The 25304-nt window shown below is 37.2% G+C and overlaps 1 protein-coding gene across 3 annotated transcripts in view; it reads right to left on the bottom strand.

Moving 5' to 3' along the window:
• INPP5A (inositol polyphosphate-5-phosphatase A) overlaps nucleotides 1–25304 on the bottom strand; it is a 3411481-nt gene that overhangs the window by 1306692 nt on the left and 2079485 nt on the right. For all 3 annotated transcript variants that reach the window (XM_044056820.1, XM_044056818.1, XM_044056819.1), the window contains exon 8: nucleotides 17458–17577. In XM_044056820.1, the coding sequence (XP_043912755.1) occupies nucleotides 17458–17577 (120 nt within the window). The remainder of the gene's footprint in view (nucleotides 1–17457; nucleotides 17578–25304) is intronic.

Below are 25304 nucleotides of genomic sequence, written 5' to 3'. Positions count from 1 at the left end.
TATTTACTGCTGCATTAACAAACATATTTTTCCTCAGTTCTCTGCAGTTATCGCTTTGCTCAGCAATTGTGTTATTACAAATGTCCCAGTCAAATGTAGGACAATTTCAGTGAAAATATCTAATCAAAAAAGTACTTAGCAGCCCCTGACTCAATTTGCCCCATGCCTCACAATGCAGGGAGTTTTACCTCTCCACTATCATTACTTAATATAACACCATTCAAGTTTGTACAGCCTCAGTAGATGGTGTTGAAGTTAACTGAACACTACATCACTTGAATGAGAGCTTAGAGACTGTTTAAATCCTATTATTTAAATAAGCAAAGGTACTCTAAGTTAGTCTGCACCCAACTCTCCCTCTATATCCAGCAGTACTACCTGCAAACAACATAGATTCTGGTGTGGAAGAAGTATTATGACAGGACTTTAGTCCCTAAATGATGATATCCTGCTAAACTCTTACAGTGGCCTCCTCACAGGTGCCCTATTAACAGATCTGGCAGAGGCATTTGAACTCATTGACTACTCTCTTTTCCAAAATAAATTAAAATTGGTTATCATTCCGGATGCTGCTCCCTGGTTTAAAAACTTCCTCACTGACAGACACTTCAGAATTAAAATAAGATCCTCTCAATAAGAATCTGCACCTACTGCCACAGGTGTACCACAAGGATCCATTCTTGCCCCCTCCTCTTCTCCATATTAATTAACAAATGTCCTTGTGACCTTCCCAGTCTTCCACTTATCCTCTATGCTGATGACATGGTCATTTATTGATCAGGACAGTCTCATACCAACATTCAGTGCCAACTCCAGTCAGGCTTACATGAGCACCACCAATGGCTCATAAACCACAAACTACTTCTCAACCCCACCAAGGCCAAAACTATCCTTTTTGGAACTCCACAAAAAAAATTATCAAGTTCCTGACTCTAACTATCTTTGACCTACAAAACTATTCCACAGTGACAAACTCCACCTTCAAATACACAGGACTATGACTCGATCAGTCATTAAACTTACATTTCCACGCAGATAGACTGAGAGCCACAATAAACTGCCTCCTTTTCTGAGCCAAAAGATCTCCCCTTTTCTATCCCAACCAACCAACCAGAGCAGTCACTGGCAAAGGAGTTCCCCTGTCTCATTTTGAATATGGACTCCCAATTTTTGTTACTACCTGCAAGAAAAACACTGTCACATTCCAGAATATCTCTAATAGCAACTGTCAATTCATTACAAACTCACCTCTCTGAAACACTGTTGTATCATGCTAGCAAAAGCCAGTTGGCTATCCATAAAACAAAGATGTAACATACTGCTAGGATCCCAACTCTATAAAGTACTCAGACTCCACACATTTATTCCCCTTGCAGCTAGTCTTCATGAAAAAACTTCCTCATACAACCTGAAACACTACTTGCAAGCCACATCAACTCTCATTACCTCTAAAATCAAACACCACAGCACTGTACATGCTCTATCCTCTCAGGCACCTAATCTTTGGCACACCCTCCATATTGACAACAAAGAAATCAACACGCATTCCAAATTCAGAATGCAGATGAAACAGCATTTCTTCATCCAAGCCAAATGCTCCTGCTTCAACACAGGCATATCGCATAAACCTTTCTGAGTCTCTTCTCCTCTGTCAAGATTCACAGAAGTCTGAGTGACTTTAGAAACTAATGGATATACTGTACATTACACTCTGATTGATTGTACATTGCACTGTGCCTATTCACTACAATGCATATACACATTTTTTTCTATGTGATTAGTCTAAAATACTTTAATTGCTTACACTTCTATATTTTTTATTTGTAAAATATTTTGTATTTCACCTAGGTTGAGCCTGAAATTGGTCAGTATTAATTGGTGCACTACCCGAGTAAACAAAGATATATATATATATATATATATATATATATATATATATATATATATATTTATATAGAGAGAGAAAGAGAGAGACAAATATTTAACCTTTACTGTAAAAATCATTAAGCGCTTTTGTCCGTTAATACAATGGTCCATTATATTAGCAGACAAAAGCGCTTAATGTTTTTTTTTATAATAAAGGTTATTTATTGTGCTCCAAGACATTCCTCTTCCTTGTTGTTTTGTTACTTGGTTTGTCATTGGAGCTTTCTTTTATATATATATGTGTGTGTGTGTGTGTGTGTGTGTGTGTGTGTGTGTGTGTGTGTGTGTGTGTGTGTGTGTGTGTGTGCGTGTGTGTGTGTGTATATGTGTATATATATATATATATATATATATATATATATATATATATATATATATATATATAAATATATAATACAAATAAATCTATTCCATTACAGATGCAGTAGAGCATCCCATTATTCAGAATCGGGCACAATACTATAGCAGAAGCCATGGGTGATCTTAAATAATAAACAAGAAAGCAGCAAATCCTGCATGGGCAATGTGAGCATGGATGCAGTACCCTGAATTAATTGGCACAATATATACTGTAATTCTATTGCCTGAGGAATAACATATCTCACTTTTTACAATGACAGTCAAAACAATCTTCTGTGACAATACACAGTAGGAAACCATCTGCAGCCAAGACTAAATTCCATTAGAAAACAGGAGCACTTCAACAATACCTATATTGTGGGACAGACACGTATATACAGATAGATACACACAGACATGTGCGCGCACACACACACACACACACACACACACACACACACACACACACACACACACACACACACACACAATCACAATGACCTCCATTGTCTTACAGGGTATAATGCATTAACTAAACATATGGACATGCATGCAGATACTAAAGCTGGTCACGATTCCAGGTATCAGCTACCAGGACAGGGAGAGGTAATGTGCGCTACATTTGTGTTTCAGTGCCACTAGACCTGGGAATGAGCATCTTGTCCTTTACTGGCAATTAGACAACCTTTTCAGCATATCTTGAATTCATTCATTACACATTTACCTCAGATGTCCCCTGTAAGTCCATTCTAGGATCACTCTCAGTTCCTGAATGAGATCCTGAATGTACTACCTTTTACACACTGGTTATAATGATGCAGTAATGCCCACCTCAAGAGTAGAACATCTACTGCCCTACTACATGACCGTCTCTCATTTGCTTAAAATGTTCATCTGAAACCCTATTGTCTTCTTTCACTACAAGAATTACATATTTCCTGCAACAAGTTTATGCTAATAATGCTTACTTCTCAAAGCTTTCATTATTCTGGTAATCTTGCACTTTGCAAAGTTACTCATACTCTTAAAATACAACACAAAGTCACATTGTAAAGAGAAAAACATCATATATATGATTCCAGTAAGAAAGAAGGCAAACTGCAGACCGGTACTGTGAAAAGACAGTGGTTTCCTTAGGGCCAGGGTGTACACGCATGCACACTTCTACATAGTTACAGGCAAAACTAGCTACCTCAGAGCATGATCTCATGTATGCAGTTAATAAATTGAATATCCACTCCTCTCATAAAATATTGTACTTACTAATTTATTCATTAAGGCATTCATGAGTTCTTGACTGGGTAGTCTCACTAGTCCAGTGATCTCTTTACAGGTGAGACCTGAGGTGGTATACACAAGGTGAAGAGACTGAAAGCTCAGAAATTGTAAATGTCTTATTTGAAATCTTAGCTGAAACTCCTTTTCTGTATTTTGTAGTATTGTCCAAAGCTGCCCTATGCCTTTGAGTAGAATTAATTGAAATTTTCTAATCTGCAGACTGTTATTCCATTTTGGCAGTTTCCCACAATTGTTAATATTGTTCTGCTGTATTGAATCTATTATTATTTTTTTCAGACTTTCCTTGAGTCATGGCAGAGAGGCACATCAATGACTACAGGAAGAAAAATTGACTAGTTCTGCAGAAAAGAAGCGAAGACGTTCCTTTGGAACATACCACGAATAATGCAAGGGTATTAATACATTTAGGCACACCATCTTTCTGTGAAGTGACTTCTGAGACATTTGGTTTCACAGAAAGATTTGTTACTGACTGTGATGGAAAAAAAGTATTTACTCTGTGTATAAAGACTGTGTTTAATAATGTAAATGCTTAGTTCAGGAACCACCGATACAACGGAATATGTATCATACTATACAAGTGCTTGATAACAGAAATATAAGGAAAGAGCCTTGGGATGTCTAAGCTTCCCTGGAAACTAAAGAAGGGAAACTAGTACATTTATCAACTGTCGCTATGGTGACTAGCAAGAAAGGAACAGTTAAGCACTGGAAGATGCAACCCAGATTATTATTATTATTATTTATTTTTTGTACAGACACAACTCATTTGATACTGGACTGCATGAAAAAGAGGCATTTCTAAGTATGGGGAACATGGTCATTCTATAAATGAGTGTAAAATCAGCAAATGTCAGAAAGAAAATAAAAGTACACCCTACTGGGCTTACTTTGTTTCTTACATTTTTTTTTTGGTTTATTATAAAAGCCAGCCCAGTAGGGCATACTTTTTTTCGTCTAGATATTTGCTGGTTTCTTCCTGTTTGGAGTTAGTCACCTGTATGATAACAGATGTGCTGTTCAATATGTATATATTTGTTTCCTCTATTGTGAAGATGTGCTCCTTTTTTAGTATGATATGGCTTATGGTTAGCCAAATGATATTTTTCACAGCAATCTCCCACTTGAAATTCAGACTGGAGATATCCCCAGTGCTATCATTGTAGGGAGGTCATAAAGGAAAAAATCTTAGGTTTTCATGCCTGTTGTGATGCAGATGTTCCTCCACAAAACTCCAGAGGGAGCACAGTAGTTCTCATAACCACACTGGTAGTTAATAGGCTTGCAGTCCACGGAACCATTAAGAAGGCCACCCCAAATTCCCAGTTGAGTCTAAGTACTGTCTGGTTAAGAGATTTAAGCAAAATAATGCAGTACACAAATGAGGGCAGAAGAAATCAAACCACGTACCACAGGAGCTAAAGGTCACCGCCTTAACCTGCTGTGCCAACTATCATACAAAGTTTCAGTCTCTGCACCCCTAGCATATCAACTGGGAGCCTTAGCTCACAGCAGTCACTCAAAATGATGGAACAATGTCTGATTGGGTAGCAGAATGTCATTCCATTCATTAAAAGTAAAATGTTTTCTTAGGCAAAGAAATACCAAATAACCACCCTAACCGCACACACACGCACACACAGACATGCACACACACTACACACACACACACACACACACACACACACACACACACACACACACACATGAAAACATAGTCATATTCCCATCTACTTTATACCAAAAGCTGAGATATGACTGGGATCCTTGATTATTAAGCTTATTAAGTTGAGTATGCACCTTTTGATGCGTATTGATTTTACTGTGAAAATTGAACTCTATATGTGTATTCACAAAATATATGCACTGGCACTTTAAGTGGATGTCAGCTGTTTGATTTTTGAATGGATTTGGCGCCAAAAAGTTGTTAAATATGTTTCTATTTTTGTGTTTTTAGTGGTCTGATGAAGTCTGCTATTGCAGATGAAAGCGCTTACCACGTCCTTTAGACATTTCAAGCTGATTTTAATTTAATAAATCGTATTTAATTCCTTGTTCGAGTCCTGTTCACTATTTGACTGGTTAACCTAGCAGAGACGAATCGCCATCTCAAAGTTTGATTCATGGTTGGAAAGTTTTGTTTTTTTTTTTTGCAGTGGAGCAAGCCCACACACCCCATATGAGGGGACTTCTCCAGATTAATGGGTATCTACTCTGAAATCACACAACACCAGAGAAAAGAGAAAATTCAATTGTTACTAAAAGTTGTTTTAACAAGTTTAACTCAGTCTACCAGCATTCAGAAAAAGATGGTGCAAAACCAAAGCCAGTGCAGAAACTATGTAATACAAGTAAGAAAGTGAATGATTTGAATAAAAGGCTGAGACTTCCAAATTTTAAAGACAAAGTACTTACAGAAAGACAGAATTCAGCAAAATATGTCTGTCTTAAGTGCTTTAATGCCAGTTCAAAAACATAAAATGCATAGTGCGAAATCAAAGGCAAATTCAATTTTTCACTACCAAAAGATGTCCTAGAGGGTTAATCTTACTTACTTGAGGATCAATAAAACCTGAAGATAGAGTGGCACATTAGCTTATGGGGAGAAGCCATGTCACTGCTAGATATTGCATGAAGAGTGCTTACTGCTCTTATAGGGAAGTCATAACAGGAGCCTAAATGCATGAAATCAGTGTTTTAGTCACAGAGACTGAAACTAGCAGATGAGTAAAGAGTTCAGATAAGGACGATCAAGTTATGATTTGCCTAGCTCCAGAGAATCTCAACAAATGGATACAGGGAAAGTATTAACCAATAAAGAATGACTAAGAACTCAATGCCATTATTTCTAATGCAAAGTTCTTTTCAGGCCTGGATCCAAATTGGGGATTATTGCAGATTAAGCTGGTTAATGGATGCTCTAAACTGCACATATTTAACACATTCTTGGATCGCTATAGTTTTCTGATACTACCTTTCGGAATGCTGTCAGCATCAGTTGAATTTCAGTGTGCAGTAGCTAACATAACTCAGAGGCTGGAAGGTGCAATAAATATTACTGATGACATTCTAATCCAGGGTGCTATAAAACAAAATCATAACAAAATATCATTAAAGCTGTTGGGCATACTAATGTCACAATGTATGAAGCTAAACAAGGCCAAATATCAAGATTCAGTTATATCTCTTAAGTTCATGGGACATCTACTAACTTCTGTTGGGCTACAGCCAGAAGCTGACATACTACATATCCTAGTAAACATGTAAACTCTTACTGATAAACAACTTTAGTTATTGTGATATGATATCGGACTAACTTTATTCTGCACTTCTCAGATATAACAGCACCTCTGTGTAAGCTGCTACAGCATGACACAGTGCGGAGTTGTTCAAAAAATAAAGCTAAAAGTGCTCAGCTACTAATAAGGACATTAATCAACACACAAGGTTACAGAGAAAGAAATGGCTTACCATACATTTTGGTTGCCAGAAATTTAATGTATTTTGTTTATGTGAAAAATTAAAGATGAAACCTGTAAGTTAATGCAAAGGTGTGGTACGTTCAAGAAAAACTATAAAACTAAAAAGTCAAAATGCACCAAAATGAGGGTCCTCCAAGTTAAAATCCATAGTTTTTTTTATAAAAAGCACAATGAGCTGGATCAGAAATTCTATTATAGAGTATATTCAAGAAATCTTCACATATATCACAATCTACATAACCAAGAATGCTGACAGCTGCTGAAACATATGCCATGGAAGTGCAATCCAAAGCAGTAAAGGTGATGTTTGCTGCTGATACATTCAGTAGAGTGTATGTAAGTAAGAGCAAGGAAGATCTGCTGGACAAGCAATTAAGTTCTATATGCTGTGAAACAAATATTACTTACAGCTGATAACACGCAAGAATTTAAAGCTGCTATGAGAAATGATGCAGAAAAGAAGTTGCTAAATGAAGCTTTGTCAGGATGACTAGACAGAGTGAAGCATGGAACAACTTCATCCCTTAATTAACGCACATATGTTTATACAGTAACCGTCCTGCAGACAAGGTGTACATTTTCAAGGAGATAAAGTAATTATTCAAGGAGATAAAGTAATTATTCTATCACATCTATGCAATCATATGCTGCTGAAGTTGTATGAATAACCTCTGGGAATGTGAAAGTGAAATAACCAGAGACATCATACATAGTTCAATATGACAATGCAGATATAGGTTCATAGGTATGTACTAGGCTAATGGCCCTGGAGCCTTTACAATCCTAGCCCATAGAAGTGCCCTGGCATTGTGCCGCCCAACGTTAGTTCCCAGTGCCTCTATCATGTAGAGCCACTGGAGTGATCCCCGGGGTAAACTTTCTATTTCCCACCCACTCTTCAAGATTTCTCTTGAAGAGAGCCAGTGAGGTGCTCTGTTTGACATGTATGGGAAGTCTATTCCAGAGAATGGGCTGTCTTTGGTTTATTAACCTGTCCCGCTAGCATGTTCTGTTGATTGGGGTAATGAGGTTGAGGTCTCTGGAGTGTGTGGTGCACAGGGATTGGGATTTTTTTGGATGTAGCATTTCTAACAGAGCCGGGTCAGACATGGCTTTGTAAGTCAAGCAGAGATCACCTCTTAGTAGACGATATGAGATAGAGAATAGCTGGAGTTTTCTGAGTCTGACCATGTACGACGTGTTTATATATGTCATACACCATAATAAATGGCACAAATATGTGCAAGAATCAAAAAGTGAAGGAAGTGTTGATTTCATATGAAATTCCAGCAATGCCAAGAATAAAACAGAGAAGTGACTTATTCTAGCACAATAACCTCAACTTTCTACTCTGCTCTAATTACTGCTCTGATATCTGAAGTTTTTCAGATGGGTCTATATTAGAACACCGAACATTCAAAATTTTGAGTGTTCTAATATCAAACCCTATGAATCGAAAATTTAAAACAGCGAACATTCAGAACAGAGAATTATTTCCTAGGGAAAAAATTTGCTGTTCCAAAACACATACACACAACACAAGCACTCCAAACAAACAGTAATCCACACATATACACCTAAACTCTTACACCTAATCCTACACTAAACTATACATACACCACTAACTAACCACTTACCTTAACCCAAACCCTAACCCTAAGGTCCATCACCATCGCACAGTCACCTCACCTGTGCCCTAACCCTAACTCACCTACCCCGCCCTAACCCTCACTTCCACACAATCGCACACTTACCACAATCGCACACTTACCTGACCAGCACCCTAACCCTAACTCACTTAACCCGCCCTAACCCTCACATCCACACAATCGCACACTTACCTAAACCAGACCCGTAACTTTCCACCACAGCGCTGAAAATACCGAAGCAACAGAAACGGACAACCAAATTCTTTCCCTAGGAAAAAAATGTGTTTTTCCTGTTTCTTCGATATTTTCAGCTGAAAACGGGTCGATATTAGAACACTCGAAATTTTGAACATTCGGTGTTCTAATATAGACCAGTTCAGATTAAATATAAAACTGCTACTGTGACTAATGTGCTAAGATCAATATTCACAAGGCATGGTACACCAGAACTAGTAATGTCAGACAGTGGTTCACGGTTCATATGCCTGGAGCTCTGAATTCTTCCAGAAACAGAGAATTTGATGCCATAAAGTCAAAGTATCCACAGTCTACTGGGTAAAATGTGGGCATAATTCCAACTATAAAGAATATTCTCAAAAAGTATGACATACTAAGTAACACTTTGTTTGACATGATATCATTAAAGCACACAAACAGATTATTGATACATAACTTTTACTGGATAAGTTACTGATGAGGGGAGAGCTTTTAAAAATGTTCATATATATATTTTTGTACAAGGAAGAATACATCTACTCTGGTTTCATCACGTACAAGTAAAGACTCAATGCAGAAGCAGCTGTGTGTGCGAAAAGTGTTCTAATGTGTTAATACCTTAGCCAGATGCATTTACTAACAAGTATTTGCACTGCAAATCGTACATCCATCTTGAGATTCTATTTAAGGATTAGAAATTACCACACTGAAAGTATTAGCAGGATTTAAAGATTTACAAGCGCAACAGATAGCAGGAAGCTGTAACTGTAAGTTGAAAGAAGAGAGTGAAAAAAAAGGGGTTTGTTAGCATTTTCTTCTGTATATCATTACAGAAATAGCTGCAAAAAGTTATTTTACTTATTAACTTTGGCAGTACATTACATAGGATAGGTTTTAGCTGCTGGGAGAGAGGTTAAATTAACAAAATGTGCAACACTGTGATCACTTACTTTAACAGCCTGAAAGTTTTTAGACTAATGGTTGAAAGTTGCCTGTTACTAAAAGCTGACATGGGAGAAAGTAACAAAGTGTCGTTACAGTATAGTCCTCAAACGTACCACATCTAGCCATCTGCAGACTACTGTTAAGTTCTAAATCCAATGCATTGTCAGCAACATGAGTTTCAAATTAAGCAGAAGCCTTTTATCTACAATGCATCGAGGAAGCCATTCTGTTCTCTAGTGGGTAAAGGTTTACCTTTCCATAAAAAAGCAGCAATTTACAAAGGATTACAATAAATACACAAAATGAGAGAGAGAGAGTAGTAGAGCTCAGCTTATGTGCTTTTACTGGAATTTAGTTGGTGCAGCTTATCCATTTATTAGTAGACTATAGAGTAGTATTGGTTCTGATCAGTTTTGTTCAGTTTGTAAATCATTATGGAAGTGCAGCTACTATTTTTACTCTGCTGTAGAAACAGAAAACAATTACTACCTAGTCCACAAACAATCCTCGGTATCTGCTGACAGCTGTCCTTATGGCCTCGCATAGGAGGACTATACACTAAAACTTCCATGCTTAATCAAATGCAGTAAATTAGAAATAATAAAGAAGCAGGAATAAAGATATTTTGGAAAATTGACCTCAATACTCTGGGCGAAGTGGAACATCTCAATCAGTGTAGCAACTGTCTCCAATGATAACTGTAACTTACATTTCCTAAAGGCACACTGCTGCAAAATATCCCAAACAGCATCCAAACCAAAATATAAAGACATCTCACTGGCAAACCATTGAGTATAAACTGCAAGAAGGACCCAGTCAAGCTAGACTACTCACTGAATAATACCTTAAACATGCTGTGGTGGAGTCCTATACGATATATGCAAATGGCACCTTAAAAATATACCAGTGTTTCAGGCACATGCCTTCTGAATGGTCCTGACTTTTTACATTCAAGCCAATAAAGCCAAAGCCCGTTAGACATAGACATTCCGTGTTTCGGCATATTTCAAACCTTGTACAGTATTACAATGACACATAACCTGGCTTTGGCTCATATGGTTGTCAGTTTTCATAGGTATTCTATTCTGCCATGCGTGACATAGATGGGCATGGTTGCTATTTCAAACATAACAGCAAGGGACCCACCCATGTGGTAAGTGAGATACTTGTATTGCCTTAAATGGTTTCAGAACTTCAGCATTCACTGACTAGCTCAGAATGTCATGCCACTGTCAGATGATTCACTCTTTTTTTAAACAGAATCAAGATTCCTTTAGAGCTGAAATATATCTGGAAACTAACATACACAAGATGAAGTAATGCTGTCTCACATGAAACCCAGATGTACAAATAAAGTCAACAATTATAAAAGGTTGCTATTAATGTAAGGCATTGAAATATGAAATGTCAAATAATCATGGTCTGAAGACATTTCTACTACTCTACAGAATTTATCACTGTTGTGGACTTTACAGGAAGGGTAGCAAAGTTTATATCTTGACAAAATATAATGTCATAGCCAAATAATAACCTACGCAAAAAAATAAAGAATTTTCTAGCATTACATTTAATCTTAGCAGTGAAGGTATAACCTTTTTTGACTGCTGCTGTATTTCTTCCAAATGAACACGAGAAGCTTCTATGCAAATTTAAGGGCAGGAGCATAACGTACGACACAAAAATACAAGAAAACTTCAACTGAGGAAGGTAGACAGTGAATGCTAATATATTAAAAAAACAACTTCTGCACTATTCTGGAAAATCTTTTCATGGAACTTTTTGCACAGAATCTTTAAAACATCATAAAAAATATTAATGGTTAAGAAAATCAGGGATTCTGAACATGTAAATCAGATAGCAGGACATCTTTTTAGGATTGTAAAGATCTAACAAAGTTTTGATCCAGTATCAACTGTTTATTGAAGCACCACAATCTGACAAATTCATTTTAATTAAGCAGTTAATATTACTTAATGCCCCAACACAAATAGTTTACAAAAATCACAATTTCCTCTTCTTTAGTCCATTTTAGCCATATAGCGGAAAACTATAACTAAGAAATGCGAAATGAACAGTACGCTTCCTTTTAAGAATATTTGAATATTACCACTAATGTGATTCAAAATGAAAACTAATCAAAATAAAAACAAATAAAATAGTGCTGATTATAAATATATGGAAAAATACCTTTATTGCTATGTTAGTATTCTGGATAATTCTCAGTGAACTAATGATTTTGATTGGATGTGGCTGTAAAATAATGAGTTATTTATGTTACAATTAAAACATCTGTATTTTGATTTAGGCATTCCATGTAAATAGTTCATACATCTATAGGTTTGATATGTTTCTTTATCTTTTCTTTTTGCATTTTTCATAAATACTGAATACTGTCATTGACTTACATATTCCGTGAGTGTTGTGTTTCAACACATTTTAATATTCTTAATTAAAAAAGTCATACTCCATGTTTTTTTCCCAAACCTCTTTGACATACCATTGATTCTATGAATGCCATAGCTACAGCCTCCCGGGCTCATTAGAACCTAAAAATTGTATCTGGAGAGATCTCTGCTAACAGTGCATGGACGACCTCTTACCTTAACATGATGTTATCACTCTGGTATCTGCTAGTCCCCACTATGACAGACAAAAGCACCTTTCAGCTACAGCTTCTAGATACTGCTTCAATAACTCAATAACTGATCTGCTTCAATAACTCAATAACTGATCTGCTTCAATAACTCAATAACCAATGTCTTAAGCAGTCTGTTTGAACTCCATGTTTCTGGCCTCCAACAACATAAGGGAGAAGCTCCTCTGGCAGTGTGAACTGAGCACATCCAGAACAGAAACATCACCTAGGCACTCCCATGACTCCACCATTGCATGTTTGGGTCTGTCAAGCTTTGTTTTAACTCAGCACCACGTAGAAATGAACTGATAAAGCAGAAAACTTTATGTCAAAAAACAAGAATTTGGATGGAGCATAAATTAATTCCCTCTACGATTACTAAATCTATTAAAAAAACAAACAGCACTAAACTGAGCAATCAAGACTTGAAAATAAATATGAAACAGACCTTGCTGCCAACGCCAAAGACAATTATAAAGATCTCTAGATCTATACAAGAAGAAAATGAAGGGCACAGGCAACCCACAAAAGTTTATGACAAAAGAAAAATCAAAGGCAAACGTAGTTAATCCACCATATTGATAAAATATGATGGAATACTTTCTGGCACTAAAGATATATCTATAAAGACTCAGTATTTTTAAACAGTAGAAACAGGATTAGGAACTGAGCTACAACATTCAGGACAATATGTAAATTAGCTCAGAAAATGTAGACAGCACAGCAATTGATCTGACTGGGAATATTTAGCTGTACTGAATACATACAAATATAACCTTTATCAACTTCACAAAAACGTAAGTGCAGAGTATGATTAAAACCTGCTGCAATTATAATTTCAAATTTCCTGAATCGTGACTGTACAGCAATAGTCTATTATCCTTAATCTAGACCAATGTCTGACTTAGTATCTACAGCATTAGGAGTCAAAGGGAGATGGGAGGTGTTGTCTATTGCAAAAACATTTCCTTTTAATAACTATGCCAAATTTCTTCTACTCTTAGTGGGCCTGGGAATAATGTTTGCACCTTCTATATATCAACACTGATGTGACCTGATAATATTGTAGAAGTAACGCGATTTAAGTTAAATTTACAATACTGTCAGACCTTATACAATGCAATGCAATTTAACAGACTGAAAGTGAGTATATACCAGAAATGTGCTAACAAGAATGCTGTTTTTTAATCACACTAGTTAAAATGTATAATTTGTAAACTAAATGAAATGTAATCCAGGATCAACAGACCTTCTGACATCTACATAAAGGTCAATAAGGATTTGTGAATGGGAAAAACCTGTTTTTGCAACTCGGTAGCATTCTTTGAATAGTAACTGCTACCAGAGATGAAGATCTACAGATCCCAAACATATGACATGAATCCCCTAGCAGAAACACTGAAAAAGCTAAAACAGCTTAAATTAAATATATCAAAATCTGGTTACTGAATCCTCTGGATGGTCTCCAACTTTTTTTTCTTATGAGCTCTGTTCTGTGCAACATTATCATTTTCAATCAGCTGGAAGAAGTATTTTTACCAAATATTGTTTCAAGAAACTAAGTGTTAATATTTAAGCATTATTTTTTTCTTTTTTCTATGAGTTAATCTCTAAAGGAATTTAATTCTAAAGGAATTTAATTAAATTTACAAGAATAATAAGCATGTTAACTGTGCATCAAACATACACTCAAGGGCCTGAAGAAGACATTCATCCAATGAATGCTTGCCTTACAGCTCCTCCATTTTCTGAACAATGCCCTAATTTCAATTATGACTCCATTACAGAACAATTTAAACAAGACATATGCAGGTGGAAAAAGCCCTCCTCAATGTTACTTGTCACATGACTCCAGGAAATAAACTTGCTCCGAGAACTGGTCCCCTGTACTGCTGCACCACCCCTAAGAAATGCTATTTAAATAGAAGAATGTGGGAAAGTTCTTTTTTTTTTGTGAAGTAACCCATATTCCTAACAACAACAAAAAACACTGCTGCCCATGACTAATAAAGAAGAAACTGGTTAAATTATAAAATGTCATCAGTCAGTTTGGGCTAACAGACTTATGGAAAACCGAGCCCTACATGAAGGGAGCCTTATTTCTGATATGAATGTATACAAGGAAATCTGGCATTTTCTAGGGGACACCACTTTTAATTTCTAACAAGAAACACCTTCTCCTGCAATGAATGCACTGTGGGGTGATAAGACTTCTAACATTGTCAGGAGAAAAAGTAAATCTCCTCTAATATGGGATGTATTGGTTAGGACAAAGGAAAACATGGATTCTGCAGGAGATTAATCAGAATTAGCCACTCCTGGCATCTGTATACAGATGAATTACTCTGTGCCCATAAAACAAGCTCACTAGGTATCTTATTCCTATACTGAGCAAAAGAACAACGCTATATGTTCTTGAATAATACAGGATGCTACATCTTCTTAGATTCAGTGTAAAATGCAAATACATGCATTGTGTATGATACAGGCCCTCCCTTGTGAAGAAACAAAACAACAGGTCTGTATAACAGATATACTGAGTATTTCCTGATGTTGTTCATAATCTCCACCATTCTGAAACAAACCAGAGTACGTGACAAAATGGGATGTCTCCCTCTAGTGGTAGAATAGACTGATAACCATATAAAGAGTAAAGAAGATGATAGCTTTTAAAAGGGGATGAGACAGCACCTGCCACATAACATGGCTTTTTCCTGTCCTGAAGCACAATACAGTGAAGGTTACAGTGTGTCAAGATTCAAATTTACTGCAGAAGTCCACAGTACGTCTGCTGACCCATCAATGCTTCCGTACATGTGCTCTGGCTATTACAGTCACCACTTTGGTAATGCCAAGTGCAATGTCCCTTATCAAATTCCGCATGCCACAACCCCTTCCCCATGCCTAGTACACTGCTGGTACTGCAGTCAGTGAACCACTTCACATCACTCAAGATAGGAGAGGTAGGGTGAAGCCAATATAAAATGTCACAGAATATAGTTTGTGTTAACAGAAAATGCCCTAGGTTTTACAACATGAAATGTACAACAGTGGGAATTATTTTATTTACTTAAAGTTTGTTTGCCAGGATAGTCCATTGGGCCACGAGGAGCACATTTTCAATGGAGCCTGGGGAGAAAAGCTCCAGAAAATTGCAAATTACAGATTTAACATGAGTAAGTTATTAGAGAAATGTAATGTGCACAAATGAAGCAAAATTAAACAAATAGAAAAACACATATTAATAGAGTGCATATATTAGTACAATGCAATAAGAGTAACAGTTACAAACAGTCAAAGTTTTTAACAGTTTAACATATTAGCACAATGCAATAATAGAAACAGTCTAAATTTTTTAACAGTTATGCTAATTCATGCAGTTCATTTCTAGACTACTGAATTGTACCCATTCTAGGAGTTATGCTAATTCCTAGAGTTTATTAGGGGTACAAAACAATGGAGGCTATTGTGAATTCTAGATTATAGAGAGTAGCTATAGTGTAGGGAGATGATGTGGGGTGGGAGCAAGAGCATTCCCAGAGTGAAGTTAGGCGTGTGTGAAGTAAGGTTTTGAATGAAGAGAAGGCTGCTGGTGGTGTGGATGAGAGGTGGGAGGGAATTCCAATGGCATGCCAGAGAGAAGGACATTACATGTTTGCCTGATGGACGGGCAGGTTTATGCAGTTCAATTAGATTTTGGGAATTAGATCTCAAAAATCTATTTGGTTGGTGCATTTTAAAGGTGGTGGCAAGAGAGGGACAGAGAGAGGGGGCGAAAATATGTTTGTGTGCTTGGACAAGTTAAATATAGATGAGGTAACTGGATAGCTCAAGCCAATTCAGTTGGTGTAAGACAGTGCAGTGATGGGAAGTGGATCTATGGCCGGTTGCAAATTTTGTTATTTTATAATAGCAAGAGAAGAGTTTAGTTTTGAGTGATACTGTAATTGTCCAAGATAGGCACAGTTAGGGTCCAATCATTAATGCAGGTGATCTCAGTCTGGGAGGAGTGAAACCAGACCCTCAGGCTGCTGTGTCAAGGGTATTCCTTTTTCCTATAGTAAGACAGATGCATTAGTGCAGGCCATTCATGTCTACCTGGATGATGGCTATCACAGGTAGGCTCTCACCCCAGGCAGTGGATGAACACTACTGTCCACTCTACAAACAGAATCAAGACTCAAAGGAAGGGTTGATGACAGCTGGCAGGCAGGGAGGCAGAAAGTGTATTAAAAAAAAAAAAGATCCTCCATAACAGACAGGGAAATAGGACAATGTACTTCAAGCATCATGAGACGAGTGTTACTGTAATAATACAAAGTTACCAACATAAGGCAGCACTAATTATGGCACTTAACAACAACTAGGCCATGCATTATGGGTGTGAGCCTCTGGGACTTGTTTAGCACTGTATTTGTAAAATATTGTAAAATACTATGAGCTTATGGATTTATATTTTTTGGTTCAATGGGATTATGGATTTATATTTTGTGGTCCAATGGGCTTATTGGCAGAAGAATGCAACAAAGATTTCTGCTTAATGCCACTTTATATTTCTTGATTACCTCTAGGTAAAATAAGCAACTTTTTAGGATAAATGCATACTTCTGATAATGAAACTGGGTTAAAAAGACATCTAATAAATGTGGTTAATATGCAAATTATTGTACATTATTGCTTATGCAGACTGCTGATTAAGTTCCTCTGAGGAAAGGTGTTGGAAATAGTCAGTTTTCTACTAAGTGTATGCAACCATTTTCAAAGTGTATACCTAAACTTATAAGGTTAATTTCTTATAAAATATTCAAATACAAACACATTTAAGGACAATTTTCAACAAATATCACTGCCCACAAGAACTTGTCATTTATTTAAACAGTATACGTTGCATCTTTTAATTCACAAGGAATTTATACTAAACAGTTAGTCCATAATGAAGAAACAAAGTGAATATTGTCTCACTTACCTGTCTAGTACAAAGGTAAGGGCTTTCTGTCGTGTTCCAGAATAGGAGGAAGGACTGGATTCCAAAGCAATTAAATTAGAAGCATCGTGGAACAGGTGAATGTTTACCAAGTCAAAGGCACTACAGAGGAAAAAAAGGTAAAAGTGTTCTTTAAACAAGAGAGAGACTTGATCAGTTTTAAATACTAGTCATTTGAAGCAGTTTACACATTTTCTTTTCTTTGGCTCTATGAATCCAGATATTTTTTTCTGACAAAGTGGCTAAATGCATATGATTTGCTAAAATAAAAATCTCTGAAGAAATGTTTTTATTAGATTACATGCAATAAACAACTGTATGACAACATAAACAGATATTCCAGTCATCTGCTAGGGTCCACCTGCATTAACACTATTTAATAGTTTATATAAATCTTCACATTTCGTTTCCTTTCCTCATGTGGAAGCAGCAGCTATGATGGGCACATCAAACTTCCTGTCCTCAGCCAAAGATTCTAAGTTATCATTGCAAATCTTCAACATTATAGGCCAGTAAAGGGATGCAATCCTCTCCAGTTTTTCCTTGAGATGACTCAAGGTCATTTCCAGAGGGACATGACTGAGACAAGTCCAAGGGAAGCCAAACTGAGGCCATACTTACATGATGCCTAAGCCCTCTCGGCTAAGTCTTCTCAAATTAATGGAGCTTTATTCTGAGACTTTACTGGAAAACAAACTGACTTGCTCTCCTTCTCACCTTGTGATGTAGAATAAGCAACCCTGCAAAGAAACTGAATTTTCATCATCCATACCCACAATGCTGTTCACTGTCTACTGCTTATAACCATAACTGATGATAATGATGGAAAATGCCCAGTAAACCCAGTGTATGGAAACTCATCTCTAGCTTCAGCCCAGAGAAATTCATTGCACATTCCCAACTGCATCCGATGTCCACGTGTATTAATCACCACATGCTCAGTCCTGTAAATCATACAATTAATTACTTAGGCTCCCCCACCTCAGAGGAAGACAGTAAACCCATACATTTCTGGGCCAACATAATGACATTAGATTTAAAGGTGCTTATTTTCATCCAGAATGCTTCACATTCAGTACTGAATTTCAGGAATAAGTGCTTCGGATCTTGGTTAGATGAGGGAAAAGAACAACATTATTTGCAAGCAACACCAATGGCACCCTAAACAAGATATGCTTGTCCTGATCCCATCCATAGAAACAGTAAAAAAGACATGATAACAGCACATTACCTTTGTAAACTCCAACAGTCACCTTTAATGAATTCAAGGAATGGATAACATATGTCAGTGGTTTTGGTATATTCTGCAAAGCATCCCACTGTACATGTTAGTGAACACTGTCAACAACCTTATTTAAGTCTATGGAAAAAGCAAACTGGATCACCAAACTTCCATAACCCCTCATACAATAACGACAGTTAAAAGATCTGGGCTGACCCACTTTTCTGCAATCCCAGCAAACTCCATGCTTCTCCAGAAGTTGACATTCAACTATTAACCAAGCTCTGCTGTCTCGCTGTATGACAAATTTCTTTTTCTATGAAGGGTATGGAATGCAAAACAAATGCTACAGCACATATGCTGATTATCCTTTCTGAAAGAGGGCACAACTACTTTACTTTCTTAGTACAGAGATAATATCTACACAAAGCATGCAACATTGAAAAGGCACTTCAGGCATTTTACCCCACTGCTATCCAGTGCCACGGACATCAGTTGACACAGCAGCTGCACCTGTAGCCTTACCACTAAAGGAACAGTACCTGTAGCCTTACCACTACAGCTGCTGTACCCATAGCTTTACCGCTACAGCAGCTGTACCTGTAGCATTACCACTGCAGCAGCTGCACCTGCAGCCTTACTACTACAGCAGCTGTACCTATAGCCTTACCGCTACAGCAGCTACACCTGTAGCCTTACTGCTACAGCAGCTGTACCTGTAGCCTTACAGCTGCAGCAGCTTCACATGCAGCCTTACCACTACAGCAGCTGTACCTGTAACCTAACCACTACAGCAGCTGTACCCGTCGCCTTACCACTACAACAACTGTACCTATAGCCTTACTGCTACAGCAGCTGCACCCATACCTTTAACGATACAGCAGCTGCACCTGTAGCCTTACTGCTACAGCAGCTGCATGCATAGCCTTACTGCTACAGCAGCTGCACCCGTAGCCTTACTGCTACAGCAGCTGCACTCGTAGCCTTACTGCTACAGCAGCTGCACCCGTAGCCTTACCACTGCAGCAGATGCACCCATAGTCTTACCACTACAGCAGCTGCACCTGCAGCCTTACCACTACAGCACCTGTACCTGCAGCCTTACCGCTACAGCACCATCAGTTAATATCACACCTTTTTGGTTGTCATTATAGAAGTTGTACAAGCCTCAGTTGAGTTCAGTCATTTTGAGTTATTATATTGTAAACACCTTTGTGGACTATAAGATATCACCAGAGAAACTTGAGATGAATTGAAAAACCTATTTAAATGTGCCATAAAATACTATACCAATTTGCAGGACAGGCTGAAAGTAGTGAAGCCCACAATATGAGAACACTCGAAAAGAGCTCAAGCTACATAACAAGGGGTATATAATATGAATGCAAGGACCAGGGAATTTAAGGCTGGCACCAGGTGCTGGGTTTGGTTTCCTCAAAAGAATATAAGTTTCTGGCTAAATGACAAGATCCATTTGAAGTAAAAGAGAAAATAAATTATGTAAAGTGGAAAGACAACCAGACAGCTAAGAGAAGATATATGAATGTTCTGTAACTATGGAAGCAAGTACAAATTTTGCACAACACACTGTAATAAAGTAAACTGCAATATTAGAAACTTTTAAGGAAACTAGAATCAGTGATCAAAAAATCATCTGTATTATGACAGCTGCAACTGGCAAAATGTACTGAAGAATATCATTATATAGGATGCCATTACAGAACTTTATTCTGGACTTGTGATTAGATAAAGTGACAGTTGTATGTCTCTCTCACACACACACACACACAGTCATATATATATATATATATATATATATATATATATATATATATATATATATATATTATAGATATAGATATATATACATATGTATGTACACATATATATTTATATGCATATAGATATATATATATATATATATATATATATATATATATATATATATATATATATGTATATATTTGCATCTACTTTAGGTAATCGAAATACCAATTACCCAACTTTTAAAATGCCGACACAAAAGCACTGAAAATCCACTTAAATGAACACTTACATCAAAGACAAAAAAAACTACAGGTATGTAACCATTTGGCCACACCACAACAAAACACAAAAACTGAACCACATGAAACCTATTCATGTGGCAGCCGGACCTACCACATTCCCCCTAACTAAATATACCAACTCTGACATCAATCTACAGTGGGGAAAGGGACAAAATTCATCATGGTGGAAAAGTGGATACTTACCTGTAGATTTCGATGGTGATGTGTTTGTTTAAGTGGATTTTTAGTGCTTTCGTCTCAGCATTTTAAATGTTGGGGAAGTGGTATTTCGATTACCGAAATGAAGTAGACCCATACACATATATATATATATATATATATATATATATATATATATATACACATATACACACACACACACACACACACACACACAAACGGTAAATACATATATCAACTCATAGGTCACACAACAGTGGGGAGAAAGGCATAACTAGAATTTTTGTCAATATTTTGTAATTAGATATTTTTACATTTACATATTTTGTAAATATAGAAAGATACAACTGTATTCACACACATACACACATAGGTAGGTGTGTGTGTGCGTGTTGTGTGTGTGGTCTGCATCACATCTATGAAGTGGCATCCTAACTCTAAACAGAAGAATTTTATTCATAGGTTCATAGGTAGGTACTAGGGCCATTATAAGCCTAGCCAAAAAGGTACCCTGGCTTTCGCCACCCAAGAAAATTATTTTCCTGTGCCCCTGTCGAGCAAAGCCACAGAAGTGATCCCCAGGGTGAATTTCCTATTTCCCATCCAAGCATCAAGATTTTTCTTAAAGAGTGCTAATGAGGAGCTCTGTTTGACAGAGATAGGTAGTCTGTTTCCGAGTATGGGAAGTCTCTGGGACAGGAATCTATCCCTCCAGCATGTTCTGTTTATTGTGGTGAGAAGGTGTAGGTTCCTAGAATATGTAGCTCAGAGGGTTTGGGATTTCTTTAAGTGGAGCATGTCCAACAGCTCTGGGTTTGACATAGCTTTGTATGTTAGGAAGAGATCGCCTCTGAGTAGGCGATATGCGACGGAGTAAAGCTGGAGTTTTTTAAGACTGTCTGCATAGGGCATCTGTTTGAGGCCAGTAATCTTTGTGAGGTATTTCTGTGGTCTTTCCAGTTGTTGCAGATGTCTTGTGAGGTACACACCAAAAGGGGCGTTGTACTCTATAATGGGTCTAATGAGTGATGAGTAGAGGGGAACAATGACCTCTTATTTTCTGGATGAGAAACCTTTTGTGATGAGGTGTGCCATGTAGAAAGATTTCCTGACCACTGTGGCGATGTGATTATCAAAGGAGAGACTACTGTCCACCTGTGTCCCAAGATCTCTTATCACACTTTCGGTGTTAAGTAGACTACCACCTATGTGGTAGTTCATGGGTACAGAGTTTTTACCAAACGGGATGACGATGCATTTTTTGGCATTGAGCTTCAGGCCATGGCTTTGACACTTGGCATCTGTCTCAGTGAGGCCCTTTTGTAGGACGTCTACATCGTTAGGAGTTTCGATTATGGCTCCTAGTTTGCAGTCTTCTGCAAACTTTGTTAGCCAAAGACCTTCTGTGTTAGCCTGTACTTTAGAGAAGTAGATACCAAACAGGAGAGGACCCAGGACTGAACCCTGTGGTACTCCACTTGTCACTGGTCTGAAGTCGGATTTGGAGTCTGCTCTTTCACAGTGTGGGTTCTGTCCGTGAGCCAGTTGGCAACTCATCTTGTGACATAGGGATTTATACCTAGTTTAATGAGTTTATCTATAATTCCAGATTGGGGGATGGTATTGAAAGCCTTGGCGAGATCTAGATATGCTGAGTGAACCACCTTACCCTTATCTATGGCTTTGGTGACTGCTTCGAAGAAGTCTACCAGGTTTAGAAGACATGATCTGCCTTTTACAAACCCAAACAGGGAGGGGTCCAGAGTTTGGAGATTACCAATGTCTTTGTTTATGAGTTCCATGATGATACATTCCATGGCCTTGCAGACCAGGCTCATCTGGCTAATGGGGTGGTAGTTCCTAGGGTCCGTCATGGCTCCCCCTTTCTGGAGTGGGATAACCATCATGGTGCACCATTCAGTGGGTACAAAGCCTGAGGTGAAGCTATGATTGAACATGGTACTTCGGTGGGGTGCCAGTTCGTTCTGTAGTTCGTGTAGAACGCAGCCTGGGATATTGTCAGGTCCCATGCATGTTGTGTTCTTGGCTTTGGAGAGTGTGTTTTTTACCTGTGCAGCCATGATTACAGGAACTTTGCGTTCTTCCGGTATAGAGATGGGCCCTCTAGGGGGTGAGGGAGGGGGGGTAAAGTTAGCACTGAACATATCTGCCAGGATGTTGGCAACAGCAGATGGTTCTGTATATTTAGTGCCATTGTGCTGTAACTCAGAGCAGATCTGAGTGTTGCCATTGAGATTCTTGACATAGCTATAGAATGCTTTGTGGTTGTCTTTAGAGTCAGTGGCAATTTTGTTTTTGTAACCAGCTTTGGAGGATTTTATGAGGGATCTCAGCTTCTTACTGAGGCTGACCAGGGAGTTCCTCCAGTCATGGGATTTCACCCTTTTTTGCAACAGTTTCTTTATTCTGTTGTAGAGTTTGTTTATGGCAGAGGATCACCAGATTGGCTTCCTTTTTTCAGATAAAATCTCTGTTAGAGCTTTGGCTAAAAAGCCTTTTCAGAGTATAAAAAACACAAATAGCACTCATCCTTAAAATAAAATAACTGAAACAATGATGTCATTAAAAAACATTTACCCAATTAAAACCGTCCAATTACATTCTGTATTAAGTCCCTTATGGACTAAAGCTTCATACTTTAATATAAAAATAAATTCTTTTTGTAATAGTTTAAGTTTCAAAAGAGAGGTATTGGACCTATCCACCTTAACCTGTTCTAATATACTGACCTGAAGTCCTTCCACATTACTACCATGATAGTCTTTAAAATGTGCAGGAACTGGACTTCCATCTTTTCTTTATGTCCCTAATATGTTCTAAAATTCTGATTCTGAATGCCCTTTTACTTTCACCAATATAATATTTATTACATGGGCATCAAAGTACATAGACAACCCCCTCAGTGTCGCATCTAAAAATATTTTGTGTCTCGTATTTTTTCCATTAATATTTGGGAACAGCCTAACCACAAAATTACAACAGGAACACCTTCCACAAGGGAAGATCCCATTACGGCTACTTTCCCTTCCAATATTAGCTTTAGGAACTACAAATCTACCTCCAACAATCGTATCACCTATACATCTTCCATGCTTGTGTGATACACAGGGTCTTTCTTCCAAAATATCACAAAATTCTTTTTGTTTTACCACTAAGCTCCCCCCCAAAATGAAGTTATTCTACTTGAGCTACACTAAATAAACTATATTTTGTTAAAAAGACTTATCTGTATTATTGTCCAATGGTACATATTTTCTGTAACATCTACCTATGAGATTATTACCCATAGACCTCTGTACCTTTTCAAGACCTTCTACCAATGCTATTTTGTAATAACCTCTCCTTTCAAACATGGAAACACTCTTTTTCTACCTGTTTTTCAAAAATCCTGATCACTATTACACAGCCCACGCAGTCTAACAAACTCTCCATAAGGTATATATTTGTAAGGTGTGGGGGATGACAACTCCTACCATGTAGAAACTAGTTACCACTTTCAAATTTTCAATGAACCCTAGTCAGTAAAGTATTGTCCACTTTCTCAAACACCACATCAAAAAAGACGGTCTGTGTCCCACTTGCAAACCATCAAATTTTAACTGAAACCTAAAATTTCAACAAAATCATTCTCCTCATGCTTTCCACCTTCAGAAATAAAAATCAAGTCATTGATAAATCTAAAATAATTAATAACCTATTTATTAAAAAATATTTTCTATAAATATATTCATTTGCGAAGAAACCCATAAAGAGGTTCACATGCTAAGACAACTTTTATCTGAATAAAATACTAGTGTTTAGAAAACTGCTTTGTGGATTCCTGGTCATGTGTGATCTGTTGCAGCTGTATCTGACATTTGGTTATGCTGTGGTTTCTAGCATCCTAACTCTCTTTAAATCCAATGCTGATGAGTGGATGAGGACCTAATAATTCAGTCCTGTCCTTCCTCTTCTGGCCCTTACAGATAGAGGGACCATGCAGTGGCTAAACTCCTAATGGTCTACTATCCAAATTGCTTAGTACAAGCCTATGATACACACACACACACACACATATATATATATATATATATATATATATATATATATATATATATATATATATATATATATATATATATCTATATCTGTGTGCTGTTATTGGTTTATTATTTATTTATTTATTAAATTAAATTAGTAAATAAATAAATAATTAAATATATATATACATATATATATATATATATATATATATATATACACACACACACACACACACACACACACACATGTGTGTGTGCGCTTATTGGTTCATAGGTTTGTACTAAGCAAATGGGCCAGTAGACCATTAGACATGTATTTATATATCAAGTGTAGAG

The sequence above is a fragment of the Protopterus annectens genome, chromosome 14.part0 (genome assembly GCF_019279795.1).
Source record: "Protopterus annectens isolate FY-2018-M chromosome 14.part0, PAN1.0, whole genome shotgun sequence".
Taxonomy (NCBI): domain Eukaryota; kingdom Metazoa; phylum Chordata; order Ceratodontiformes; family Protopteridae; genus Protopterus; species Protopterus annectens.
Note: the sequence above shows the minus strand (reverse complement) of the source record. Positions and strands in the feature narration are given on the sequence as shown.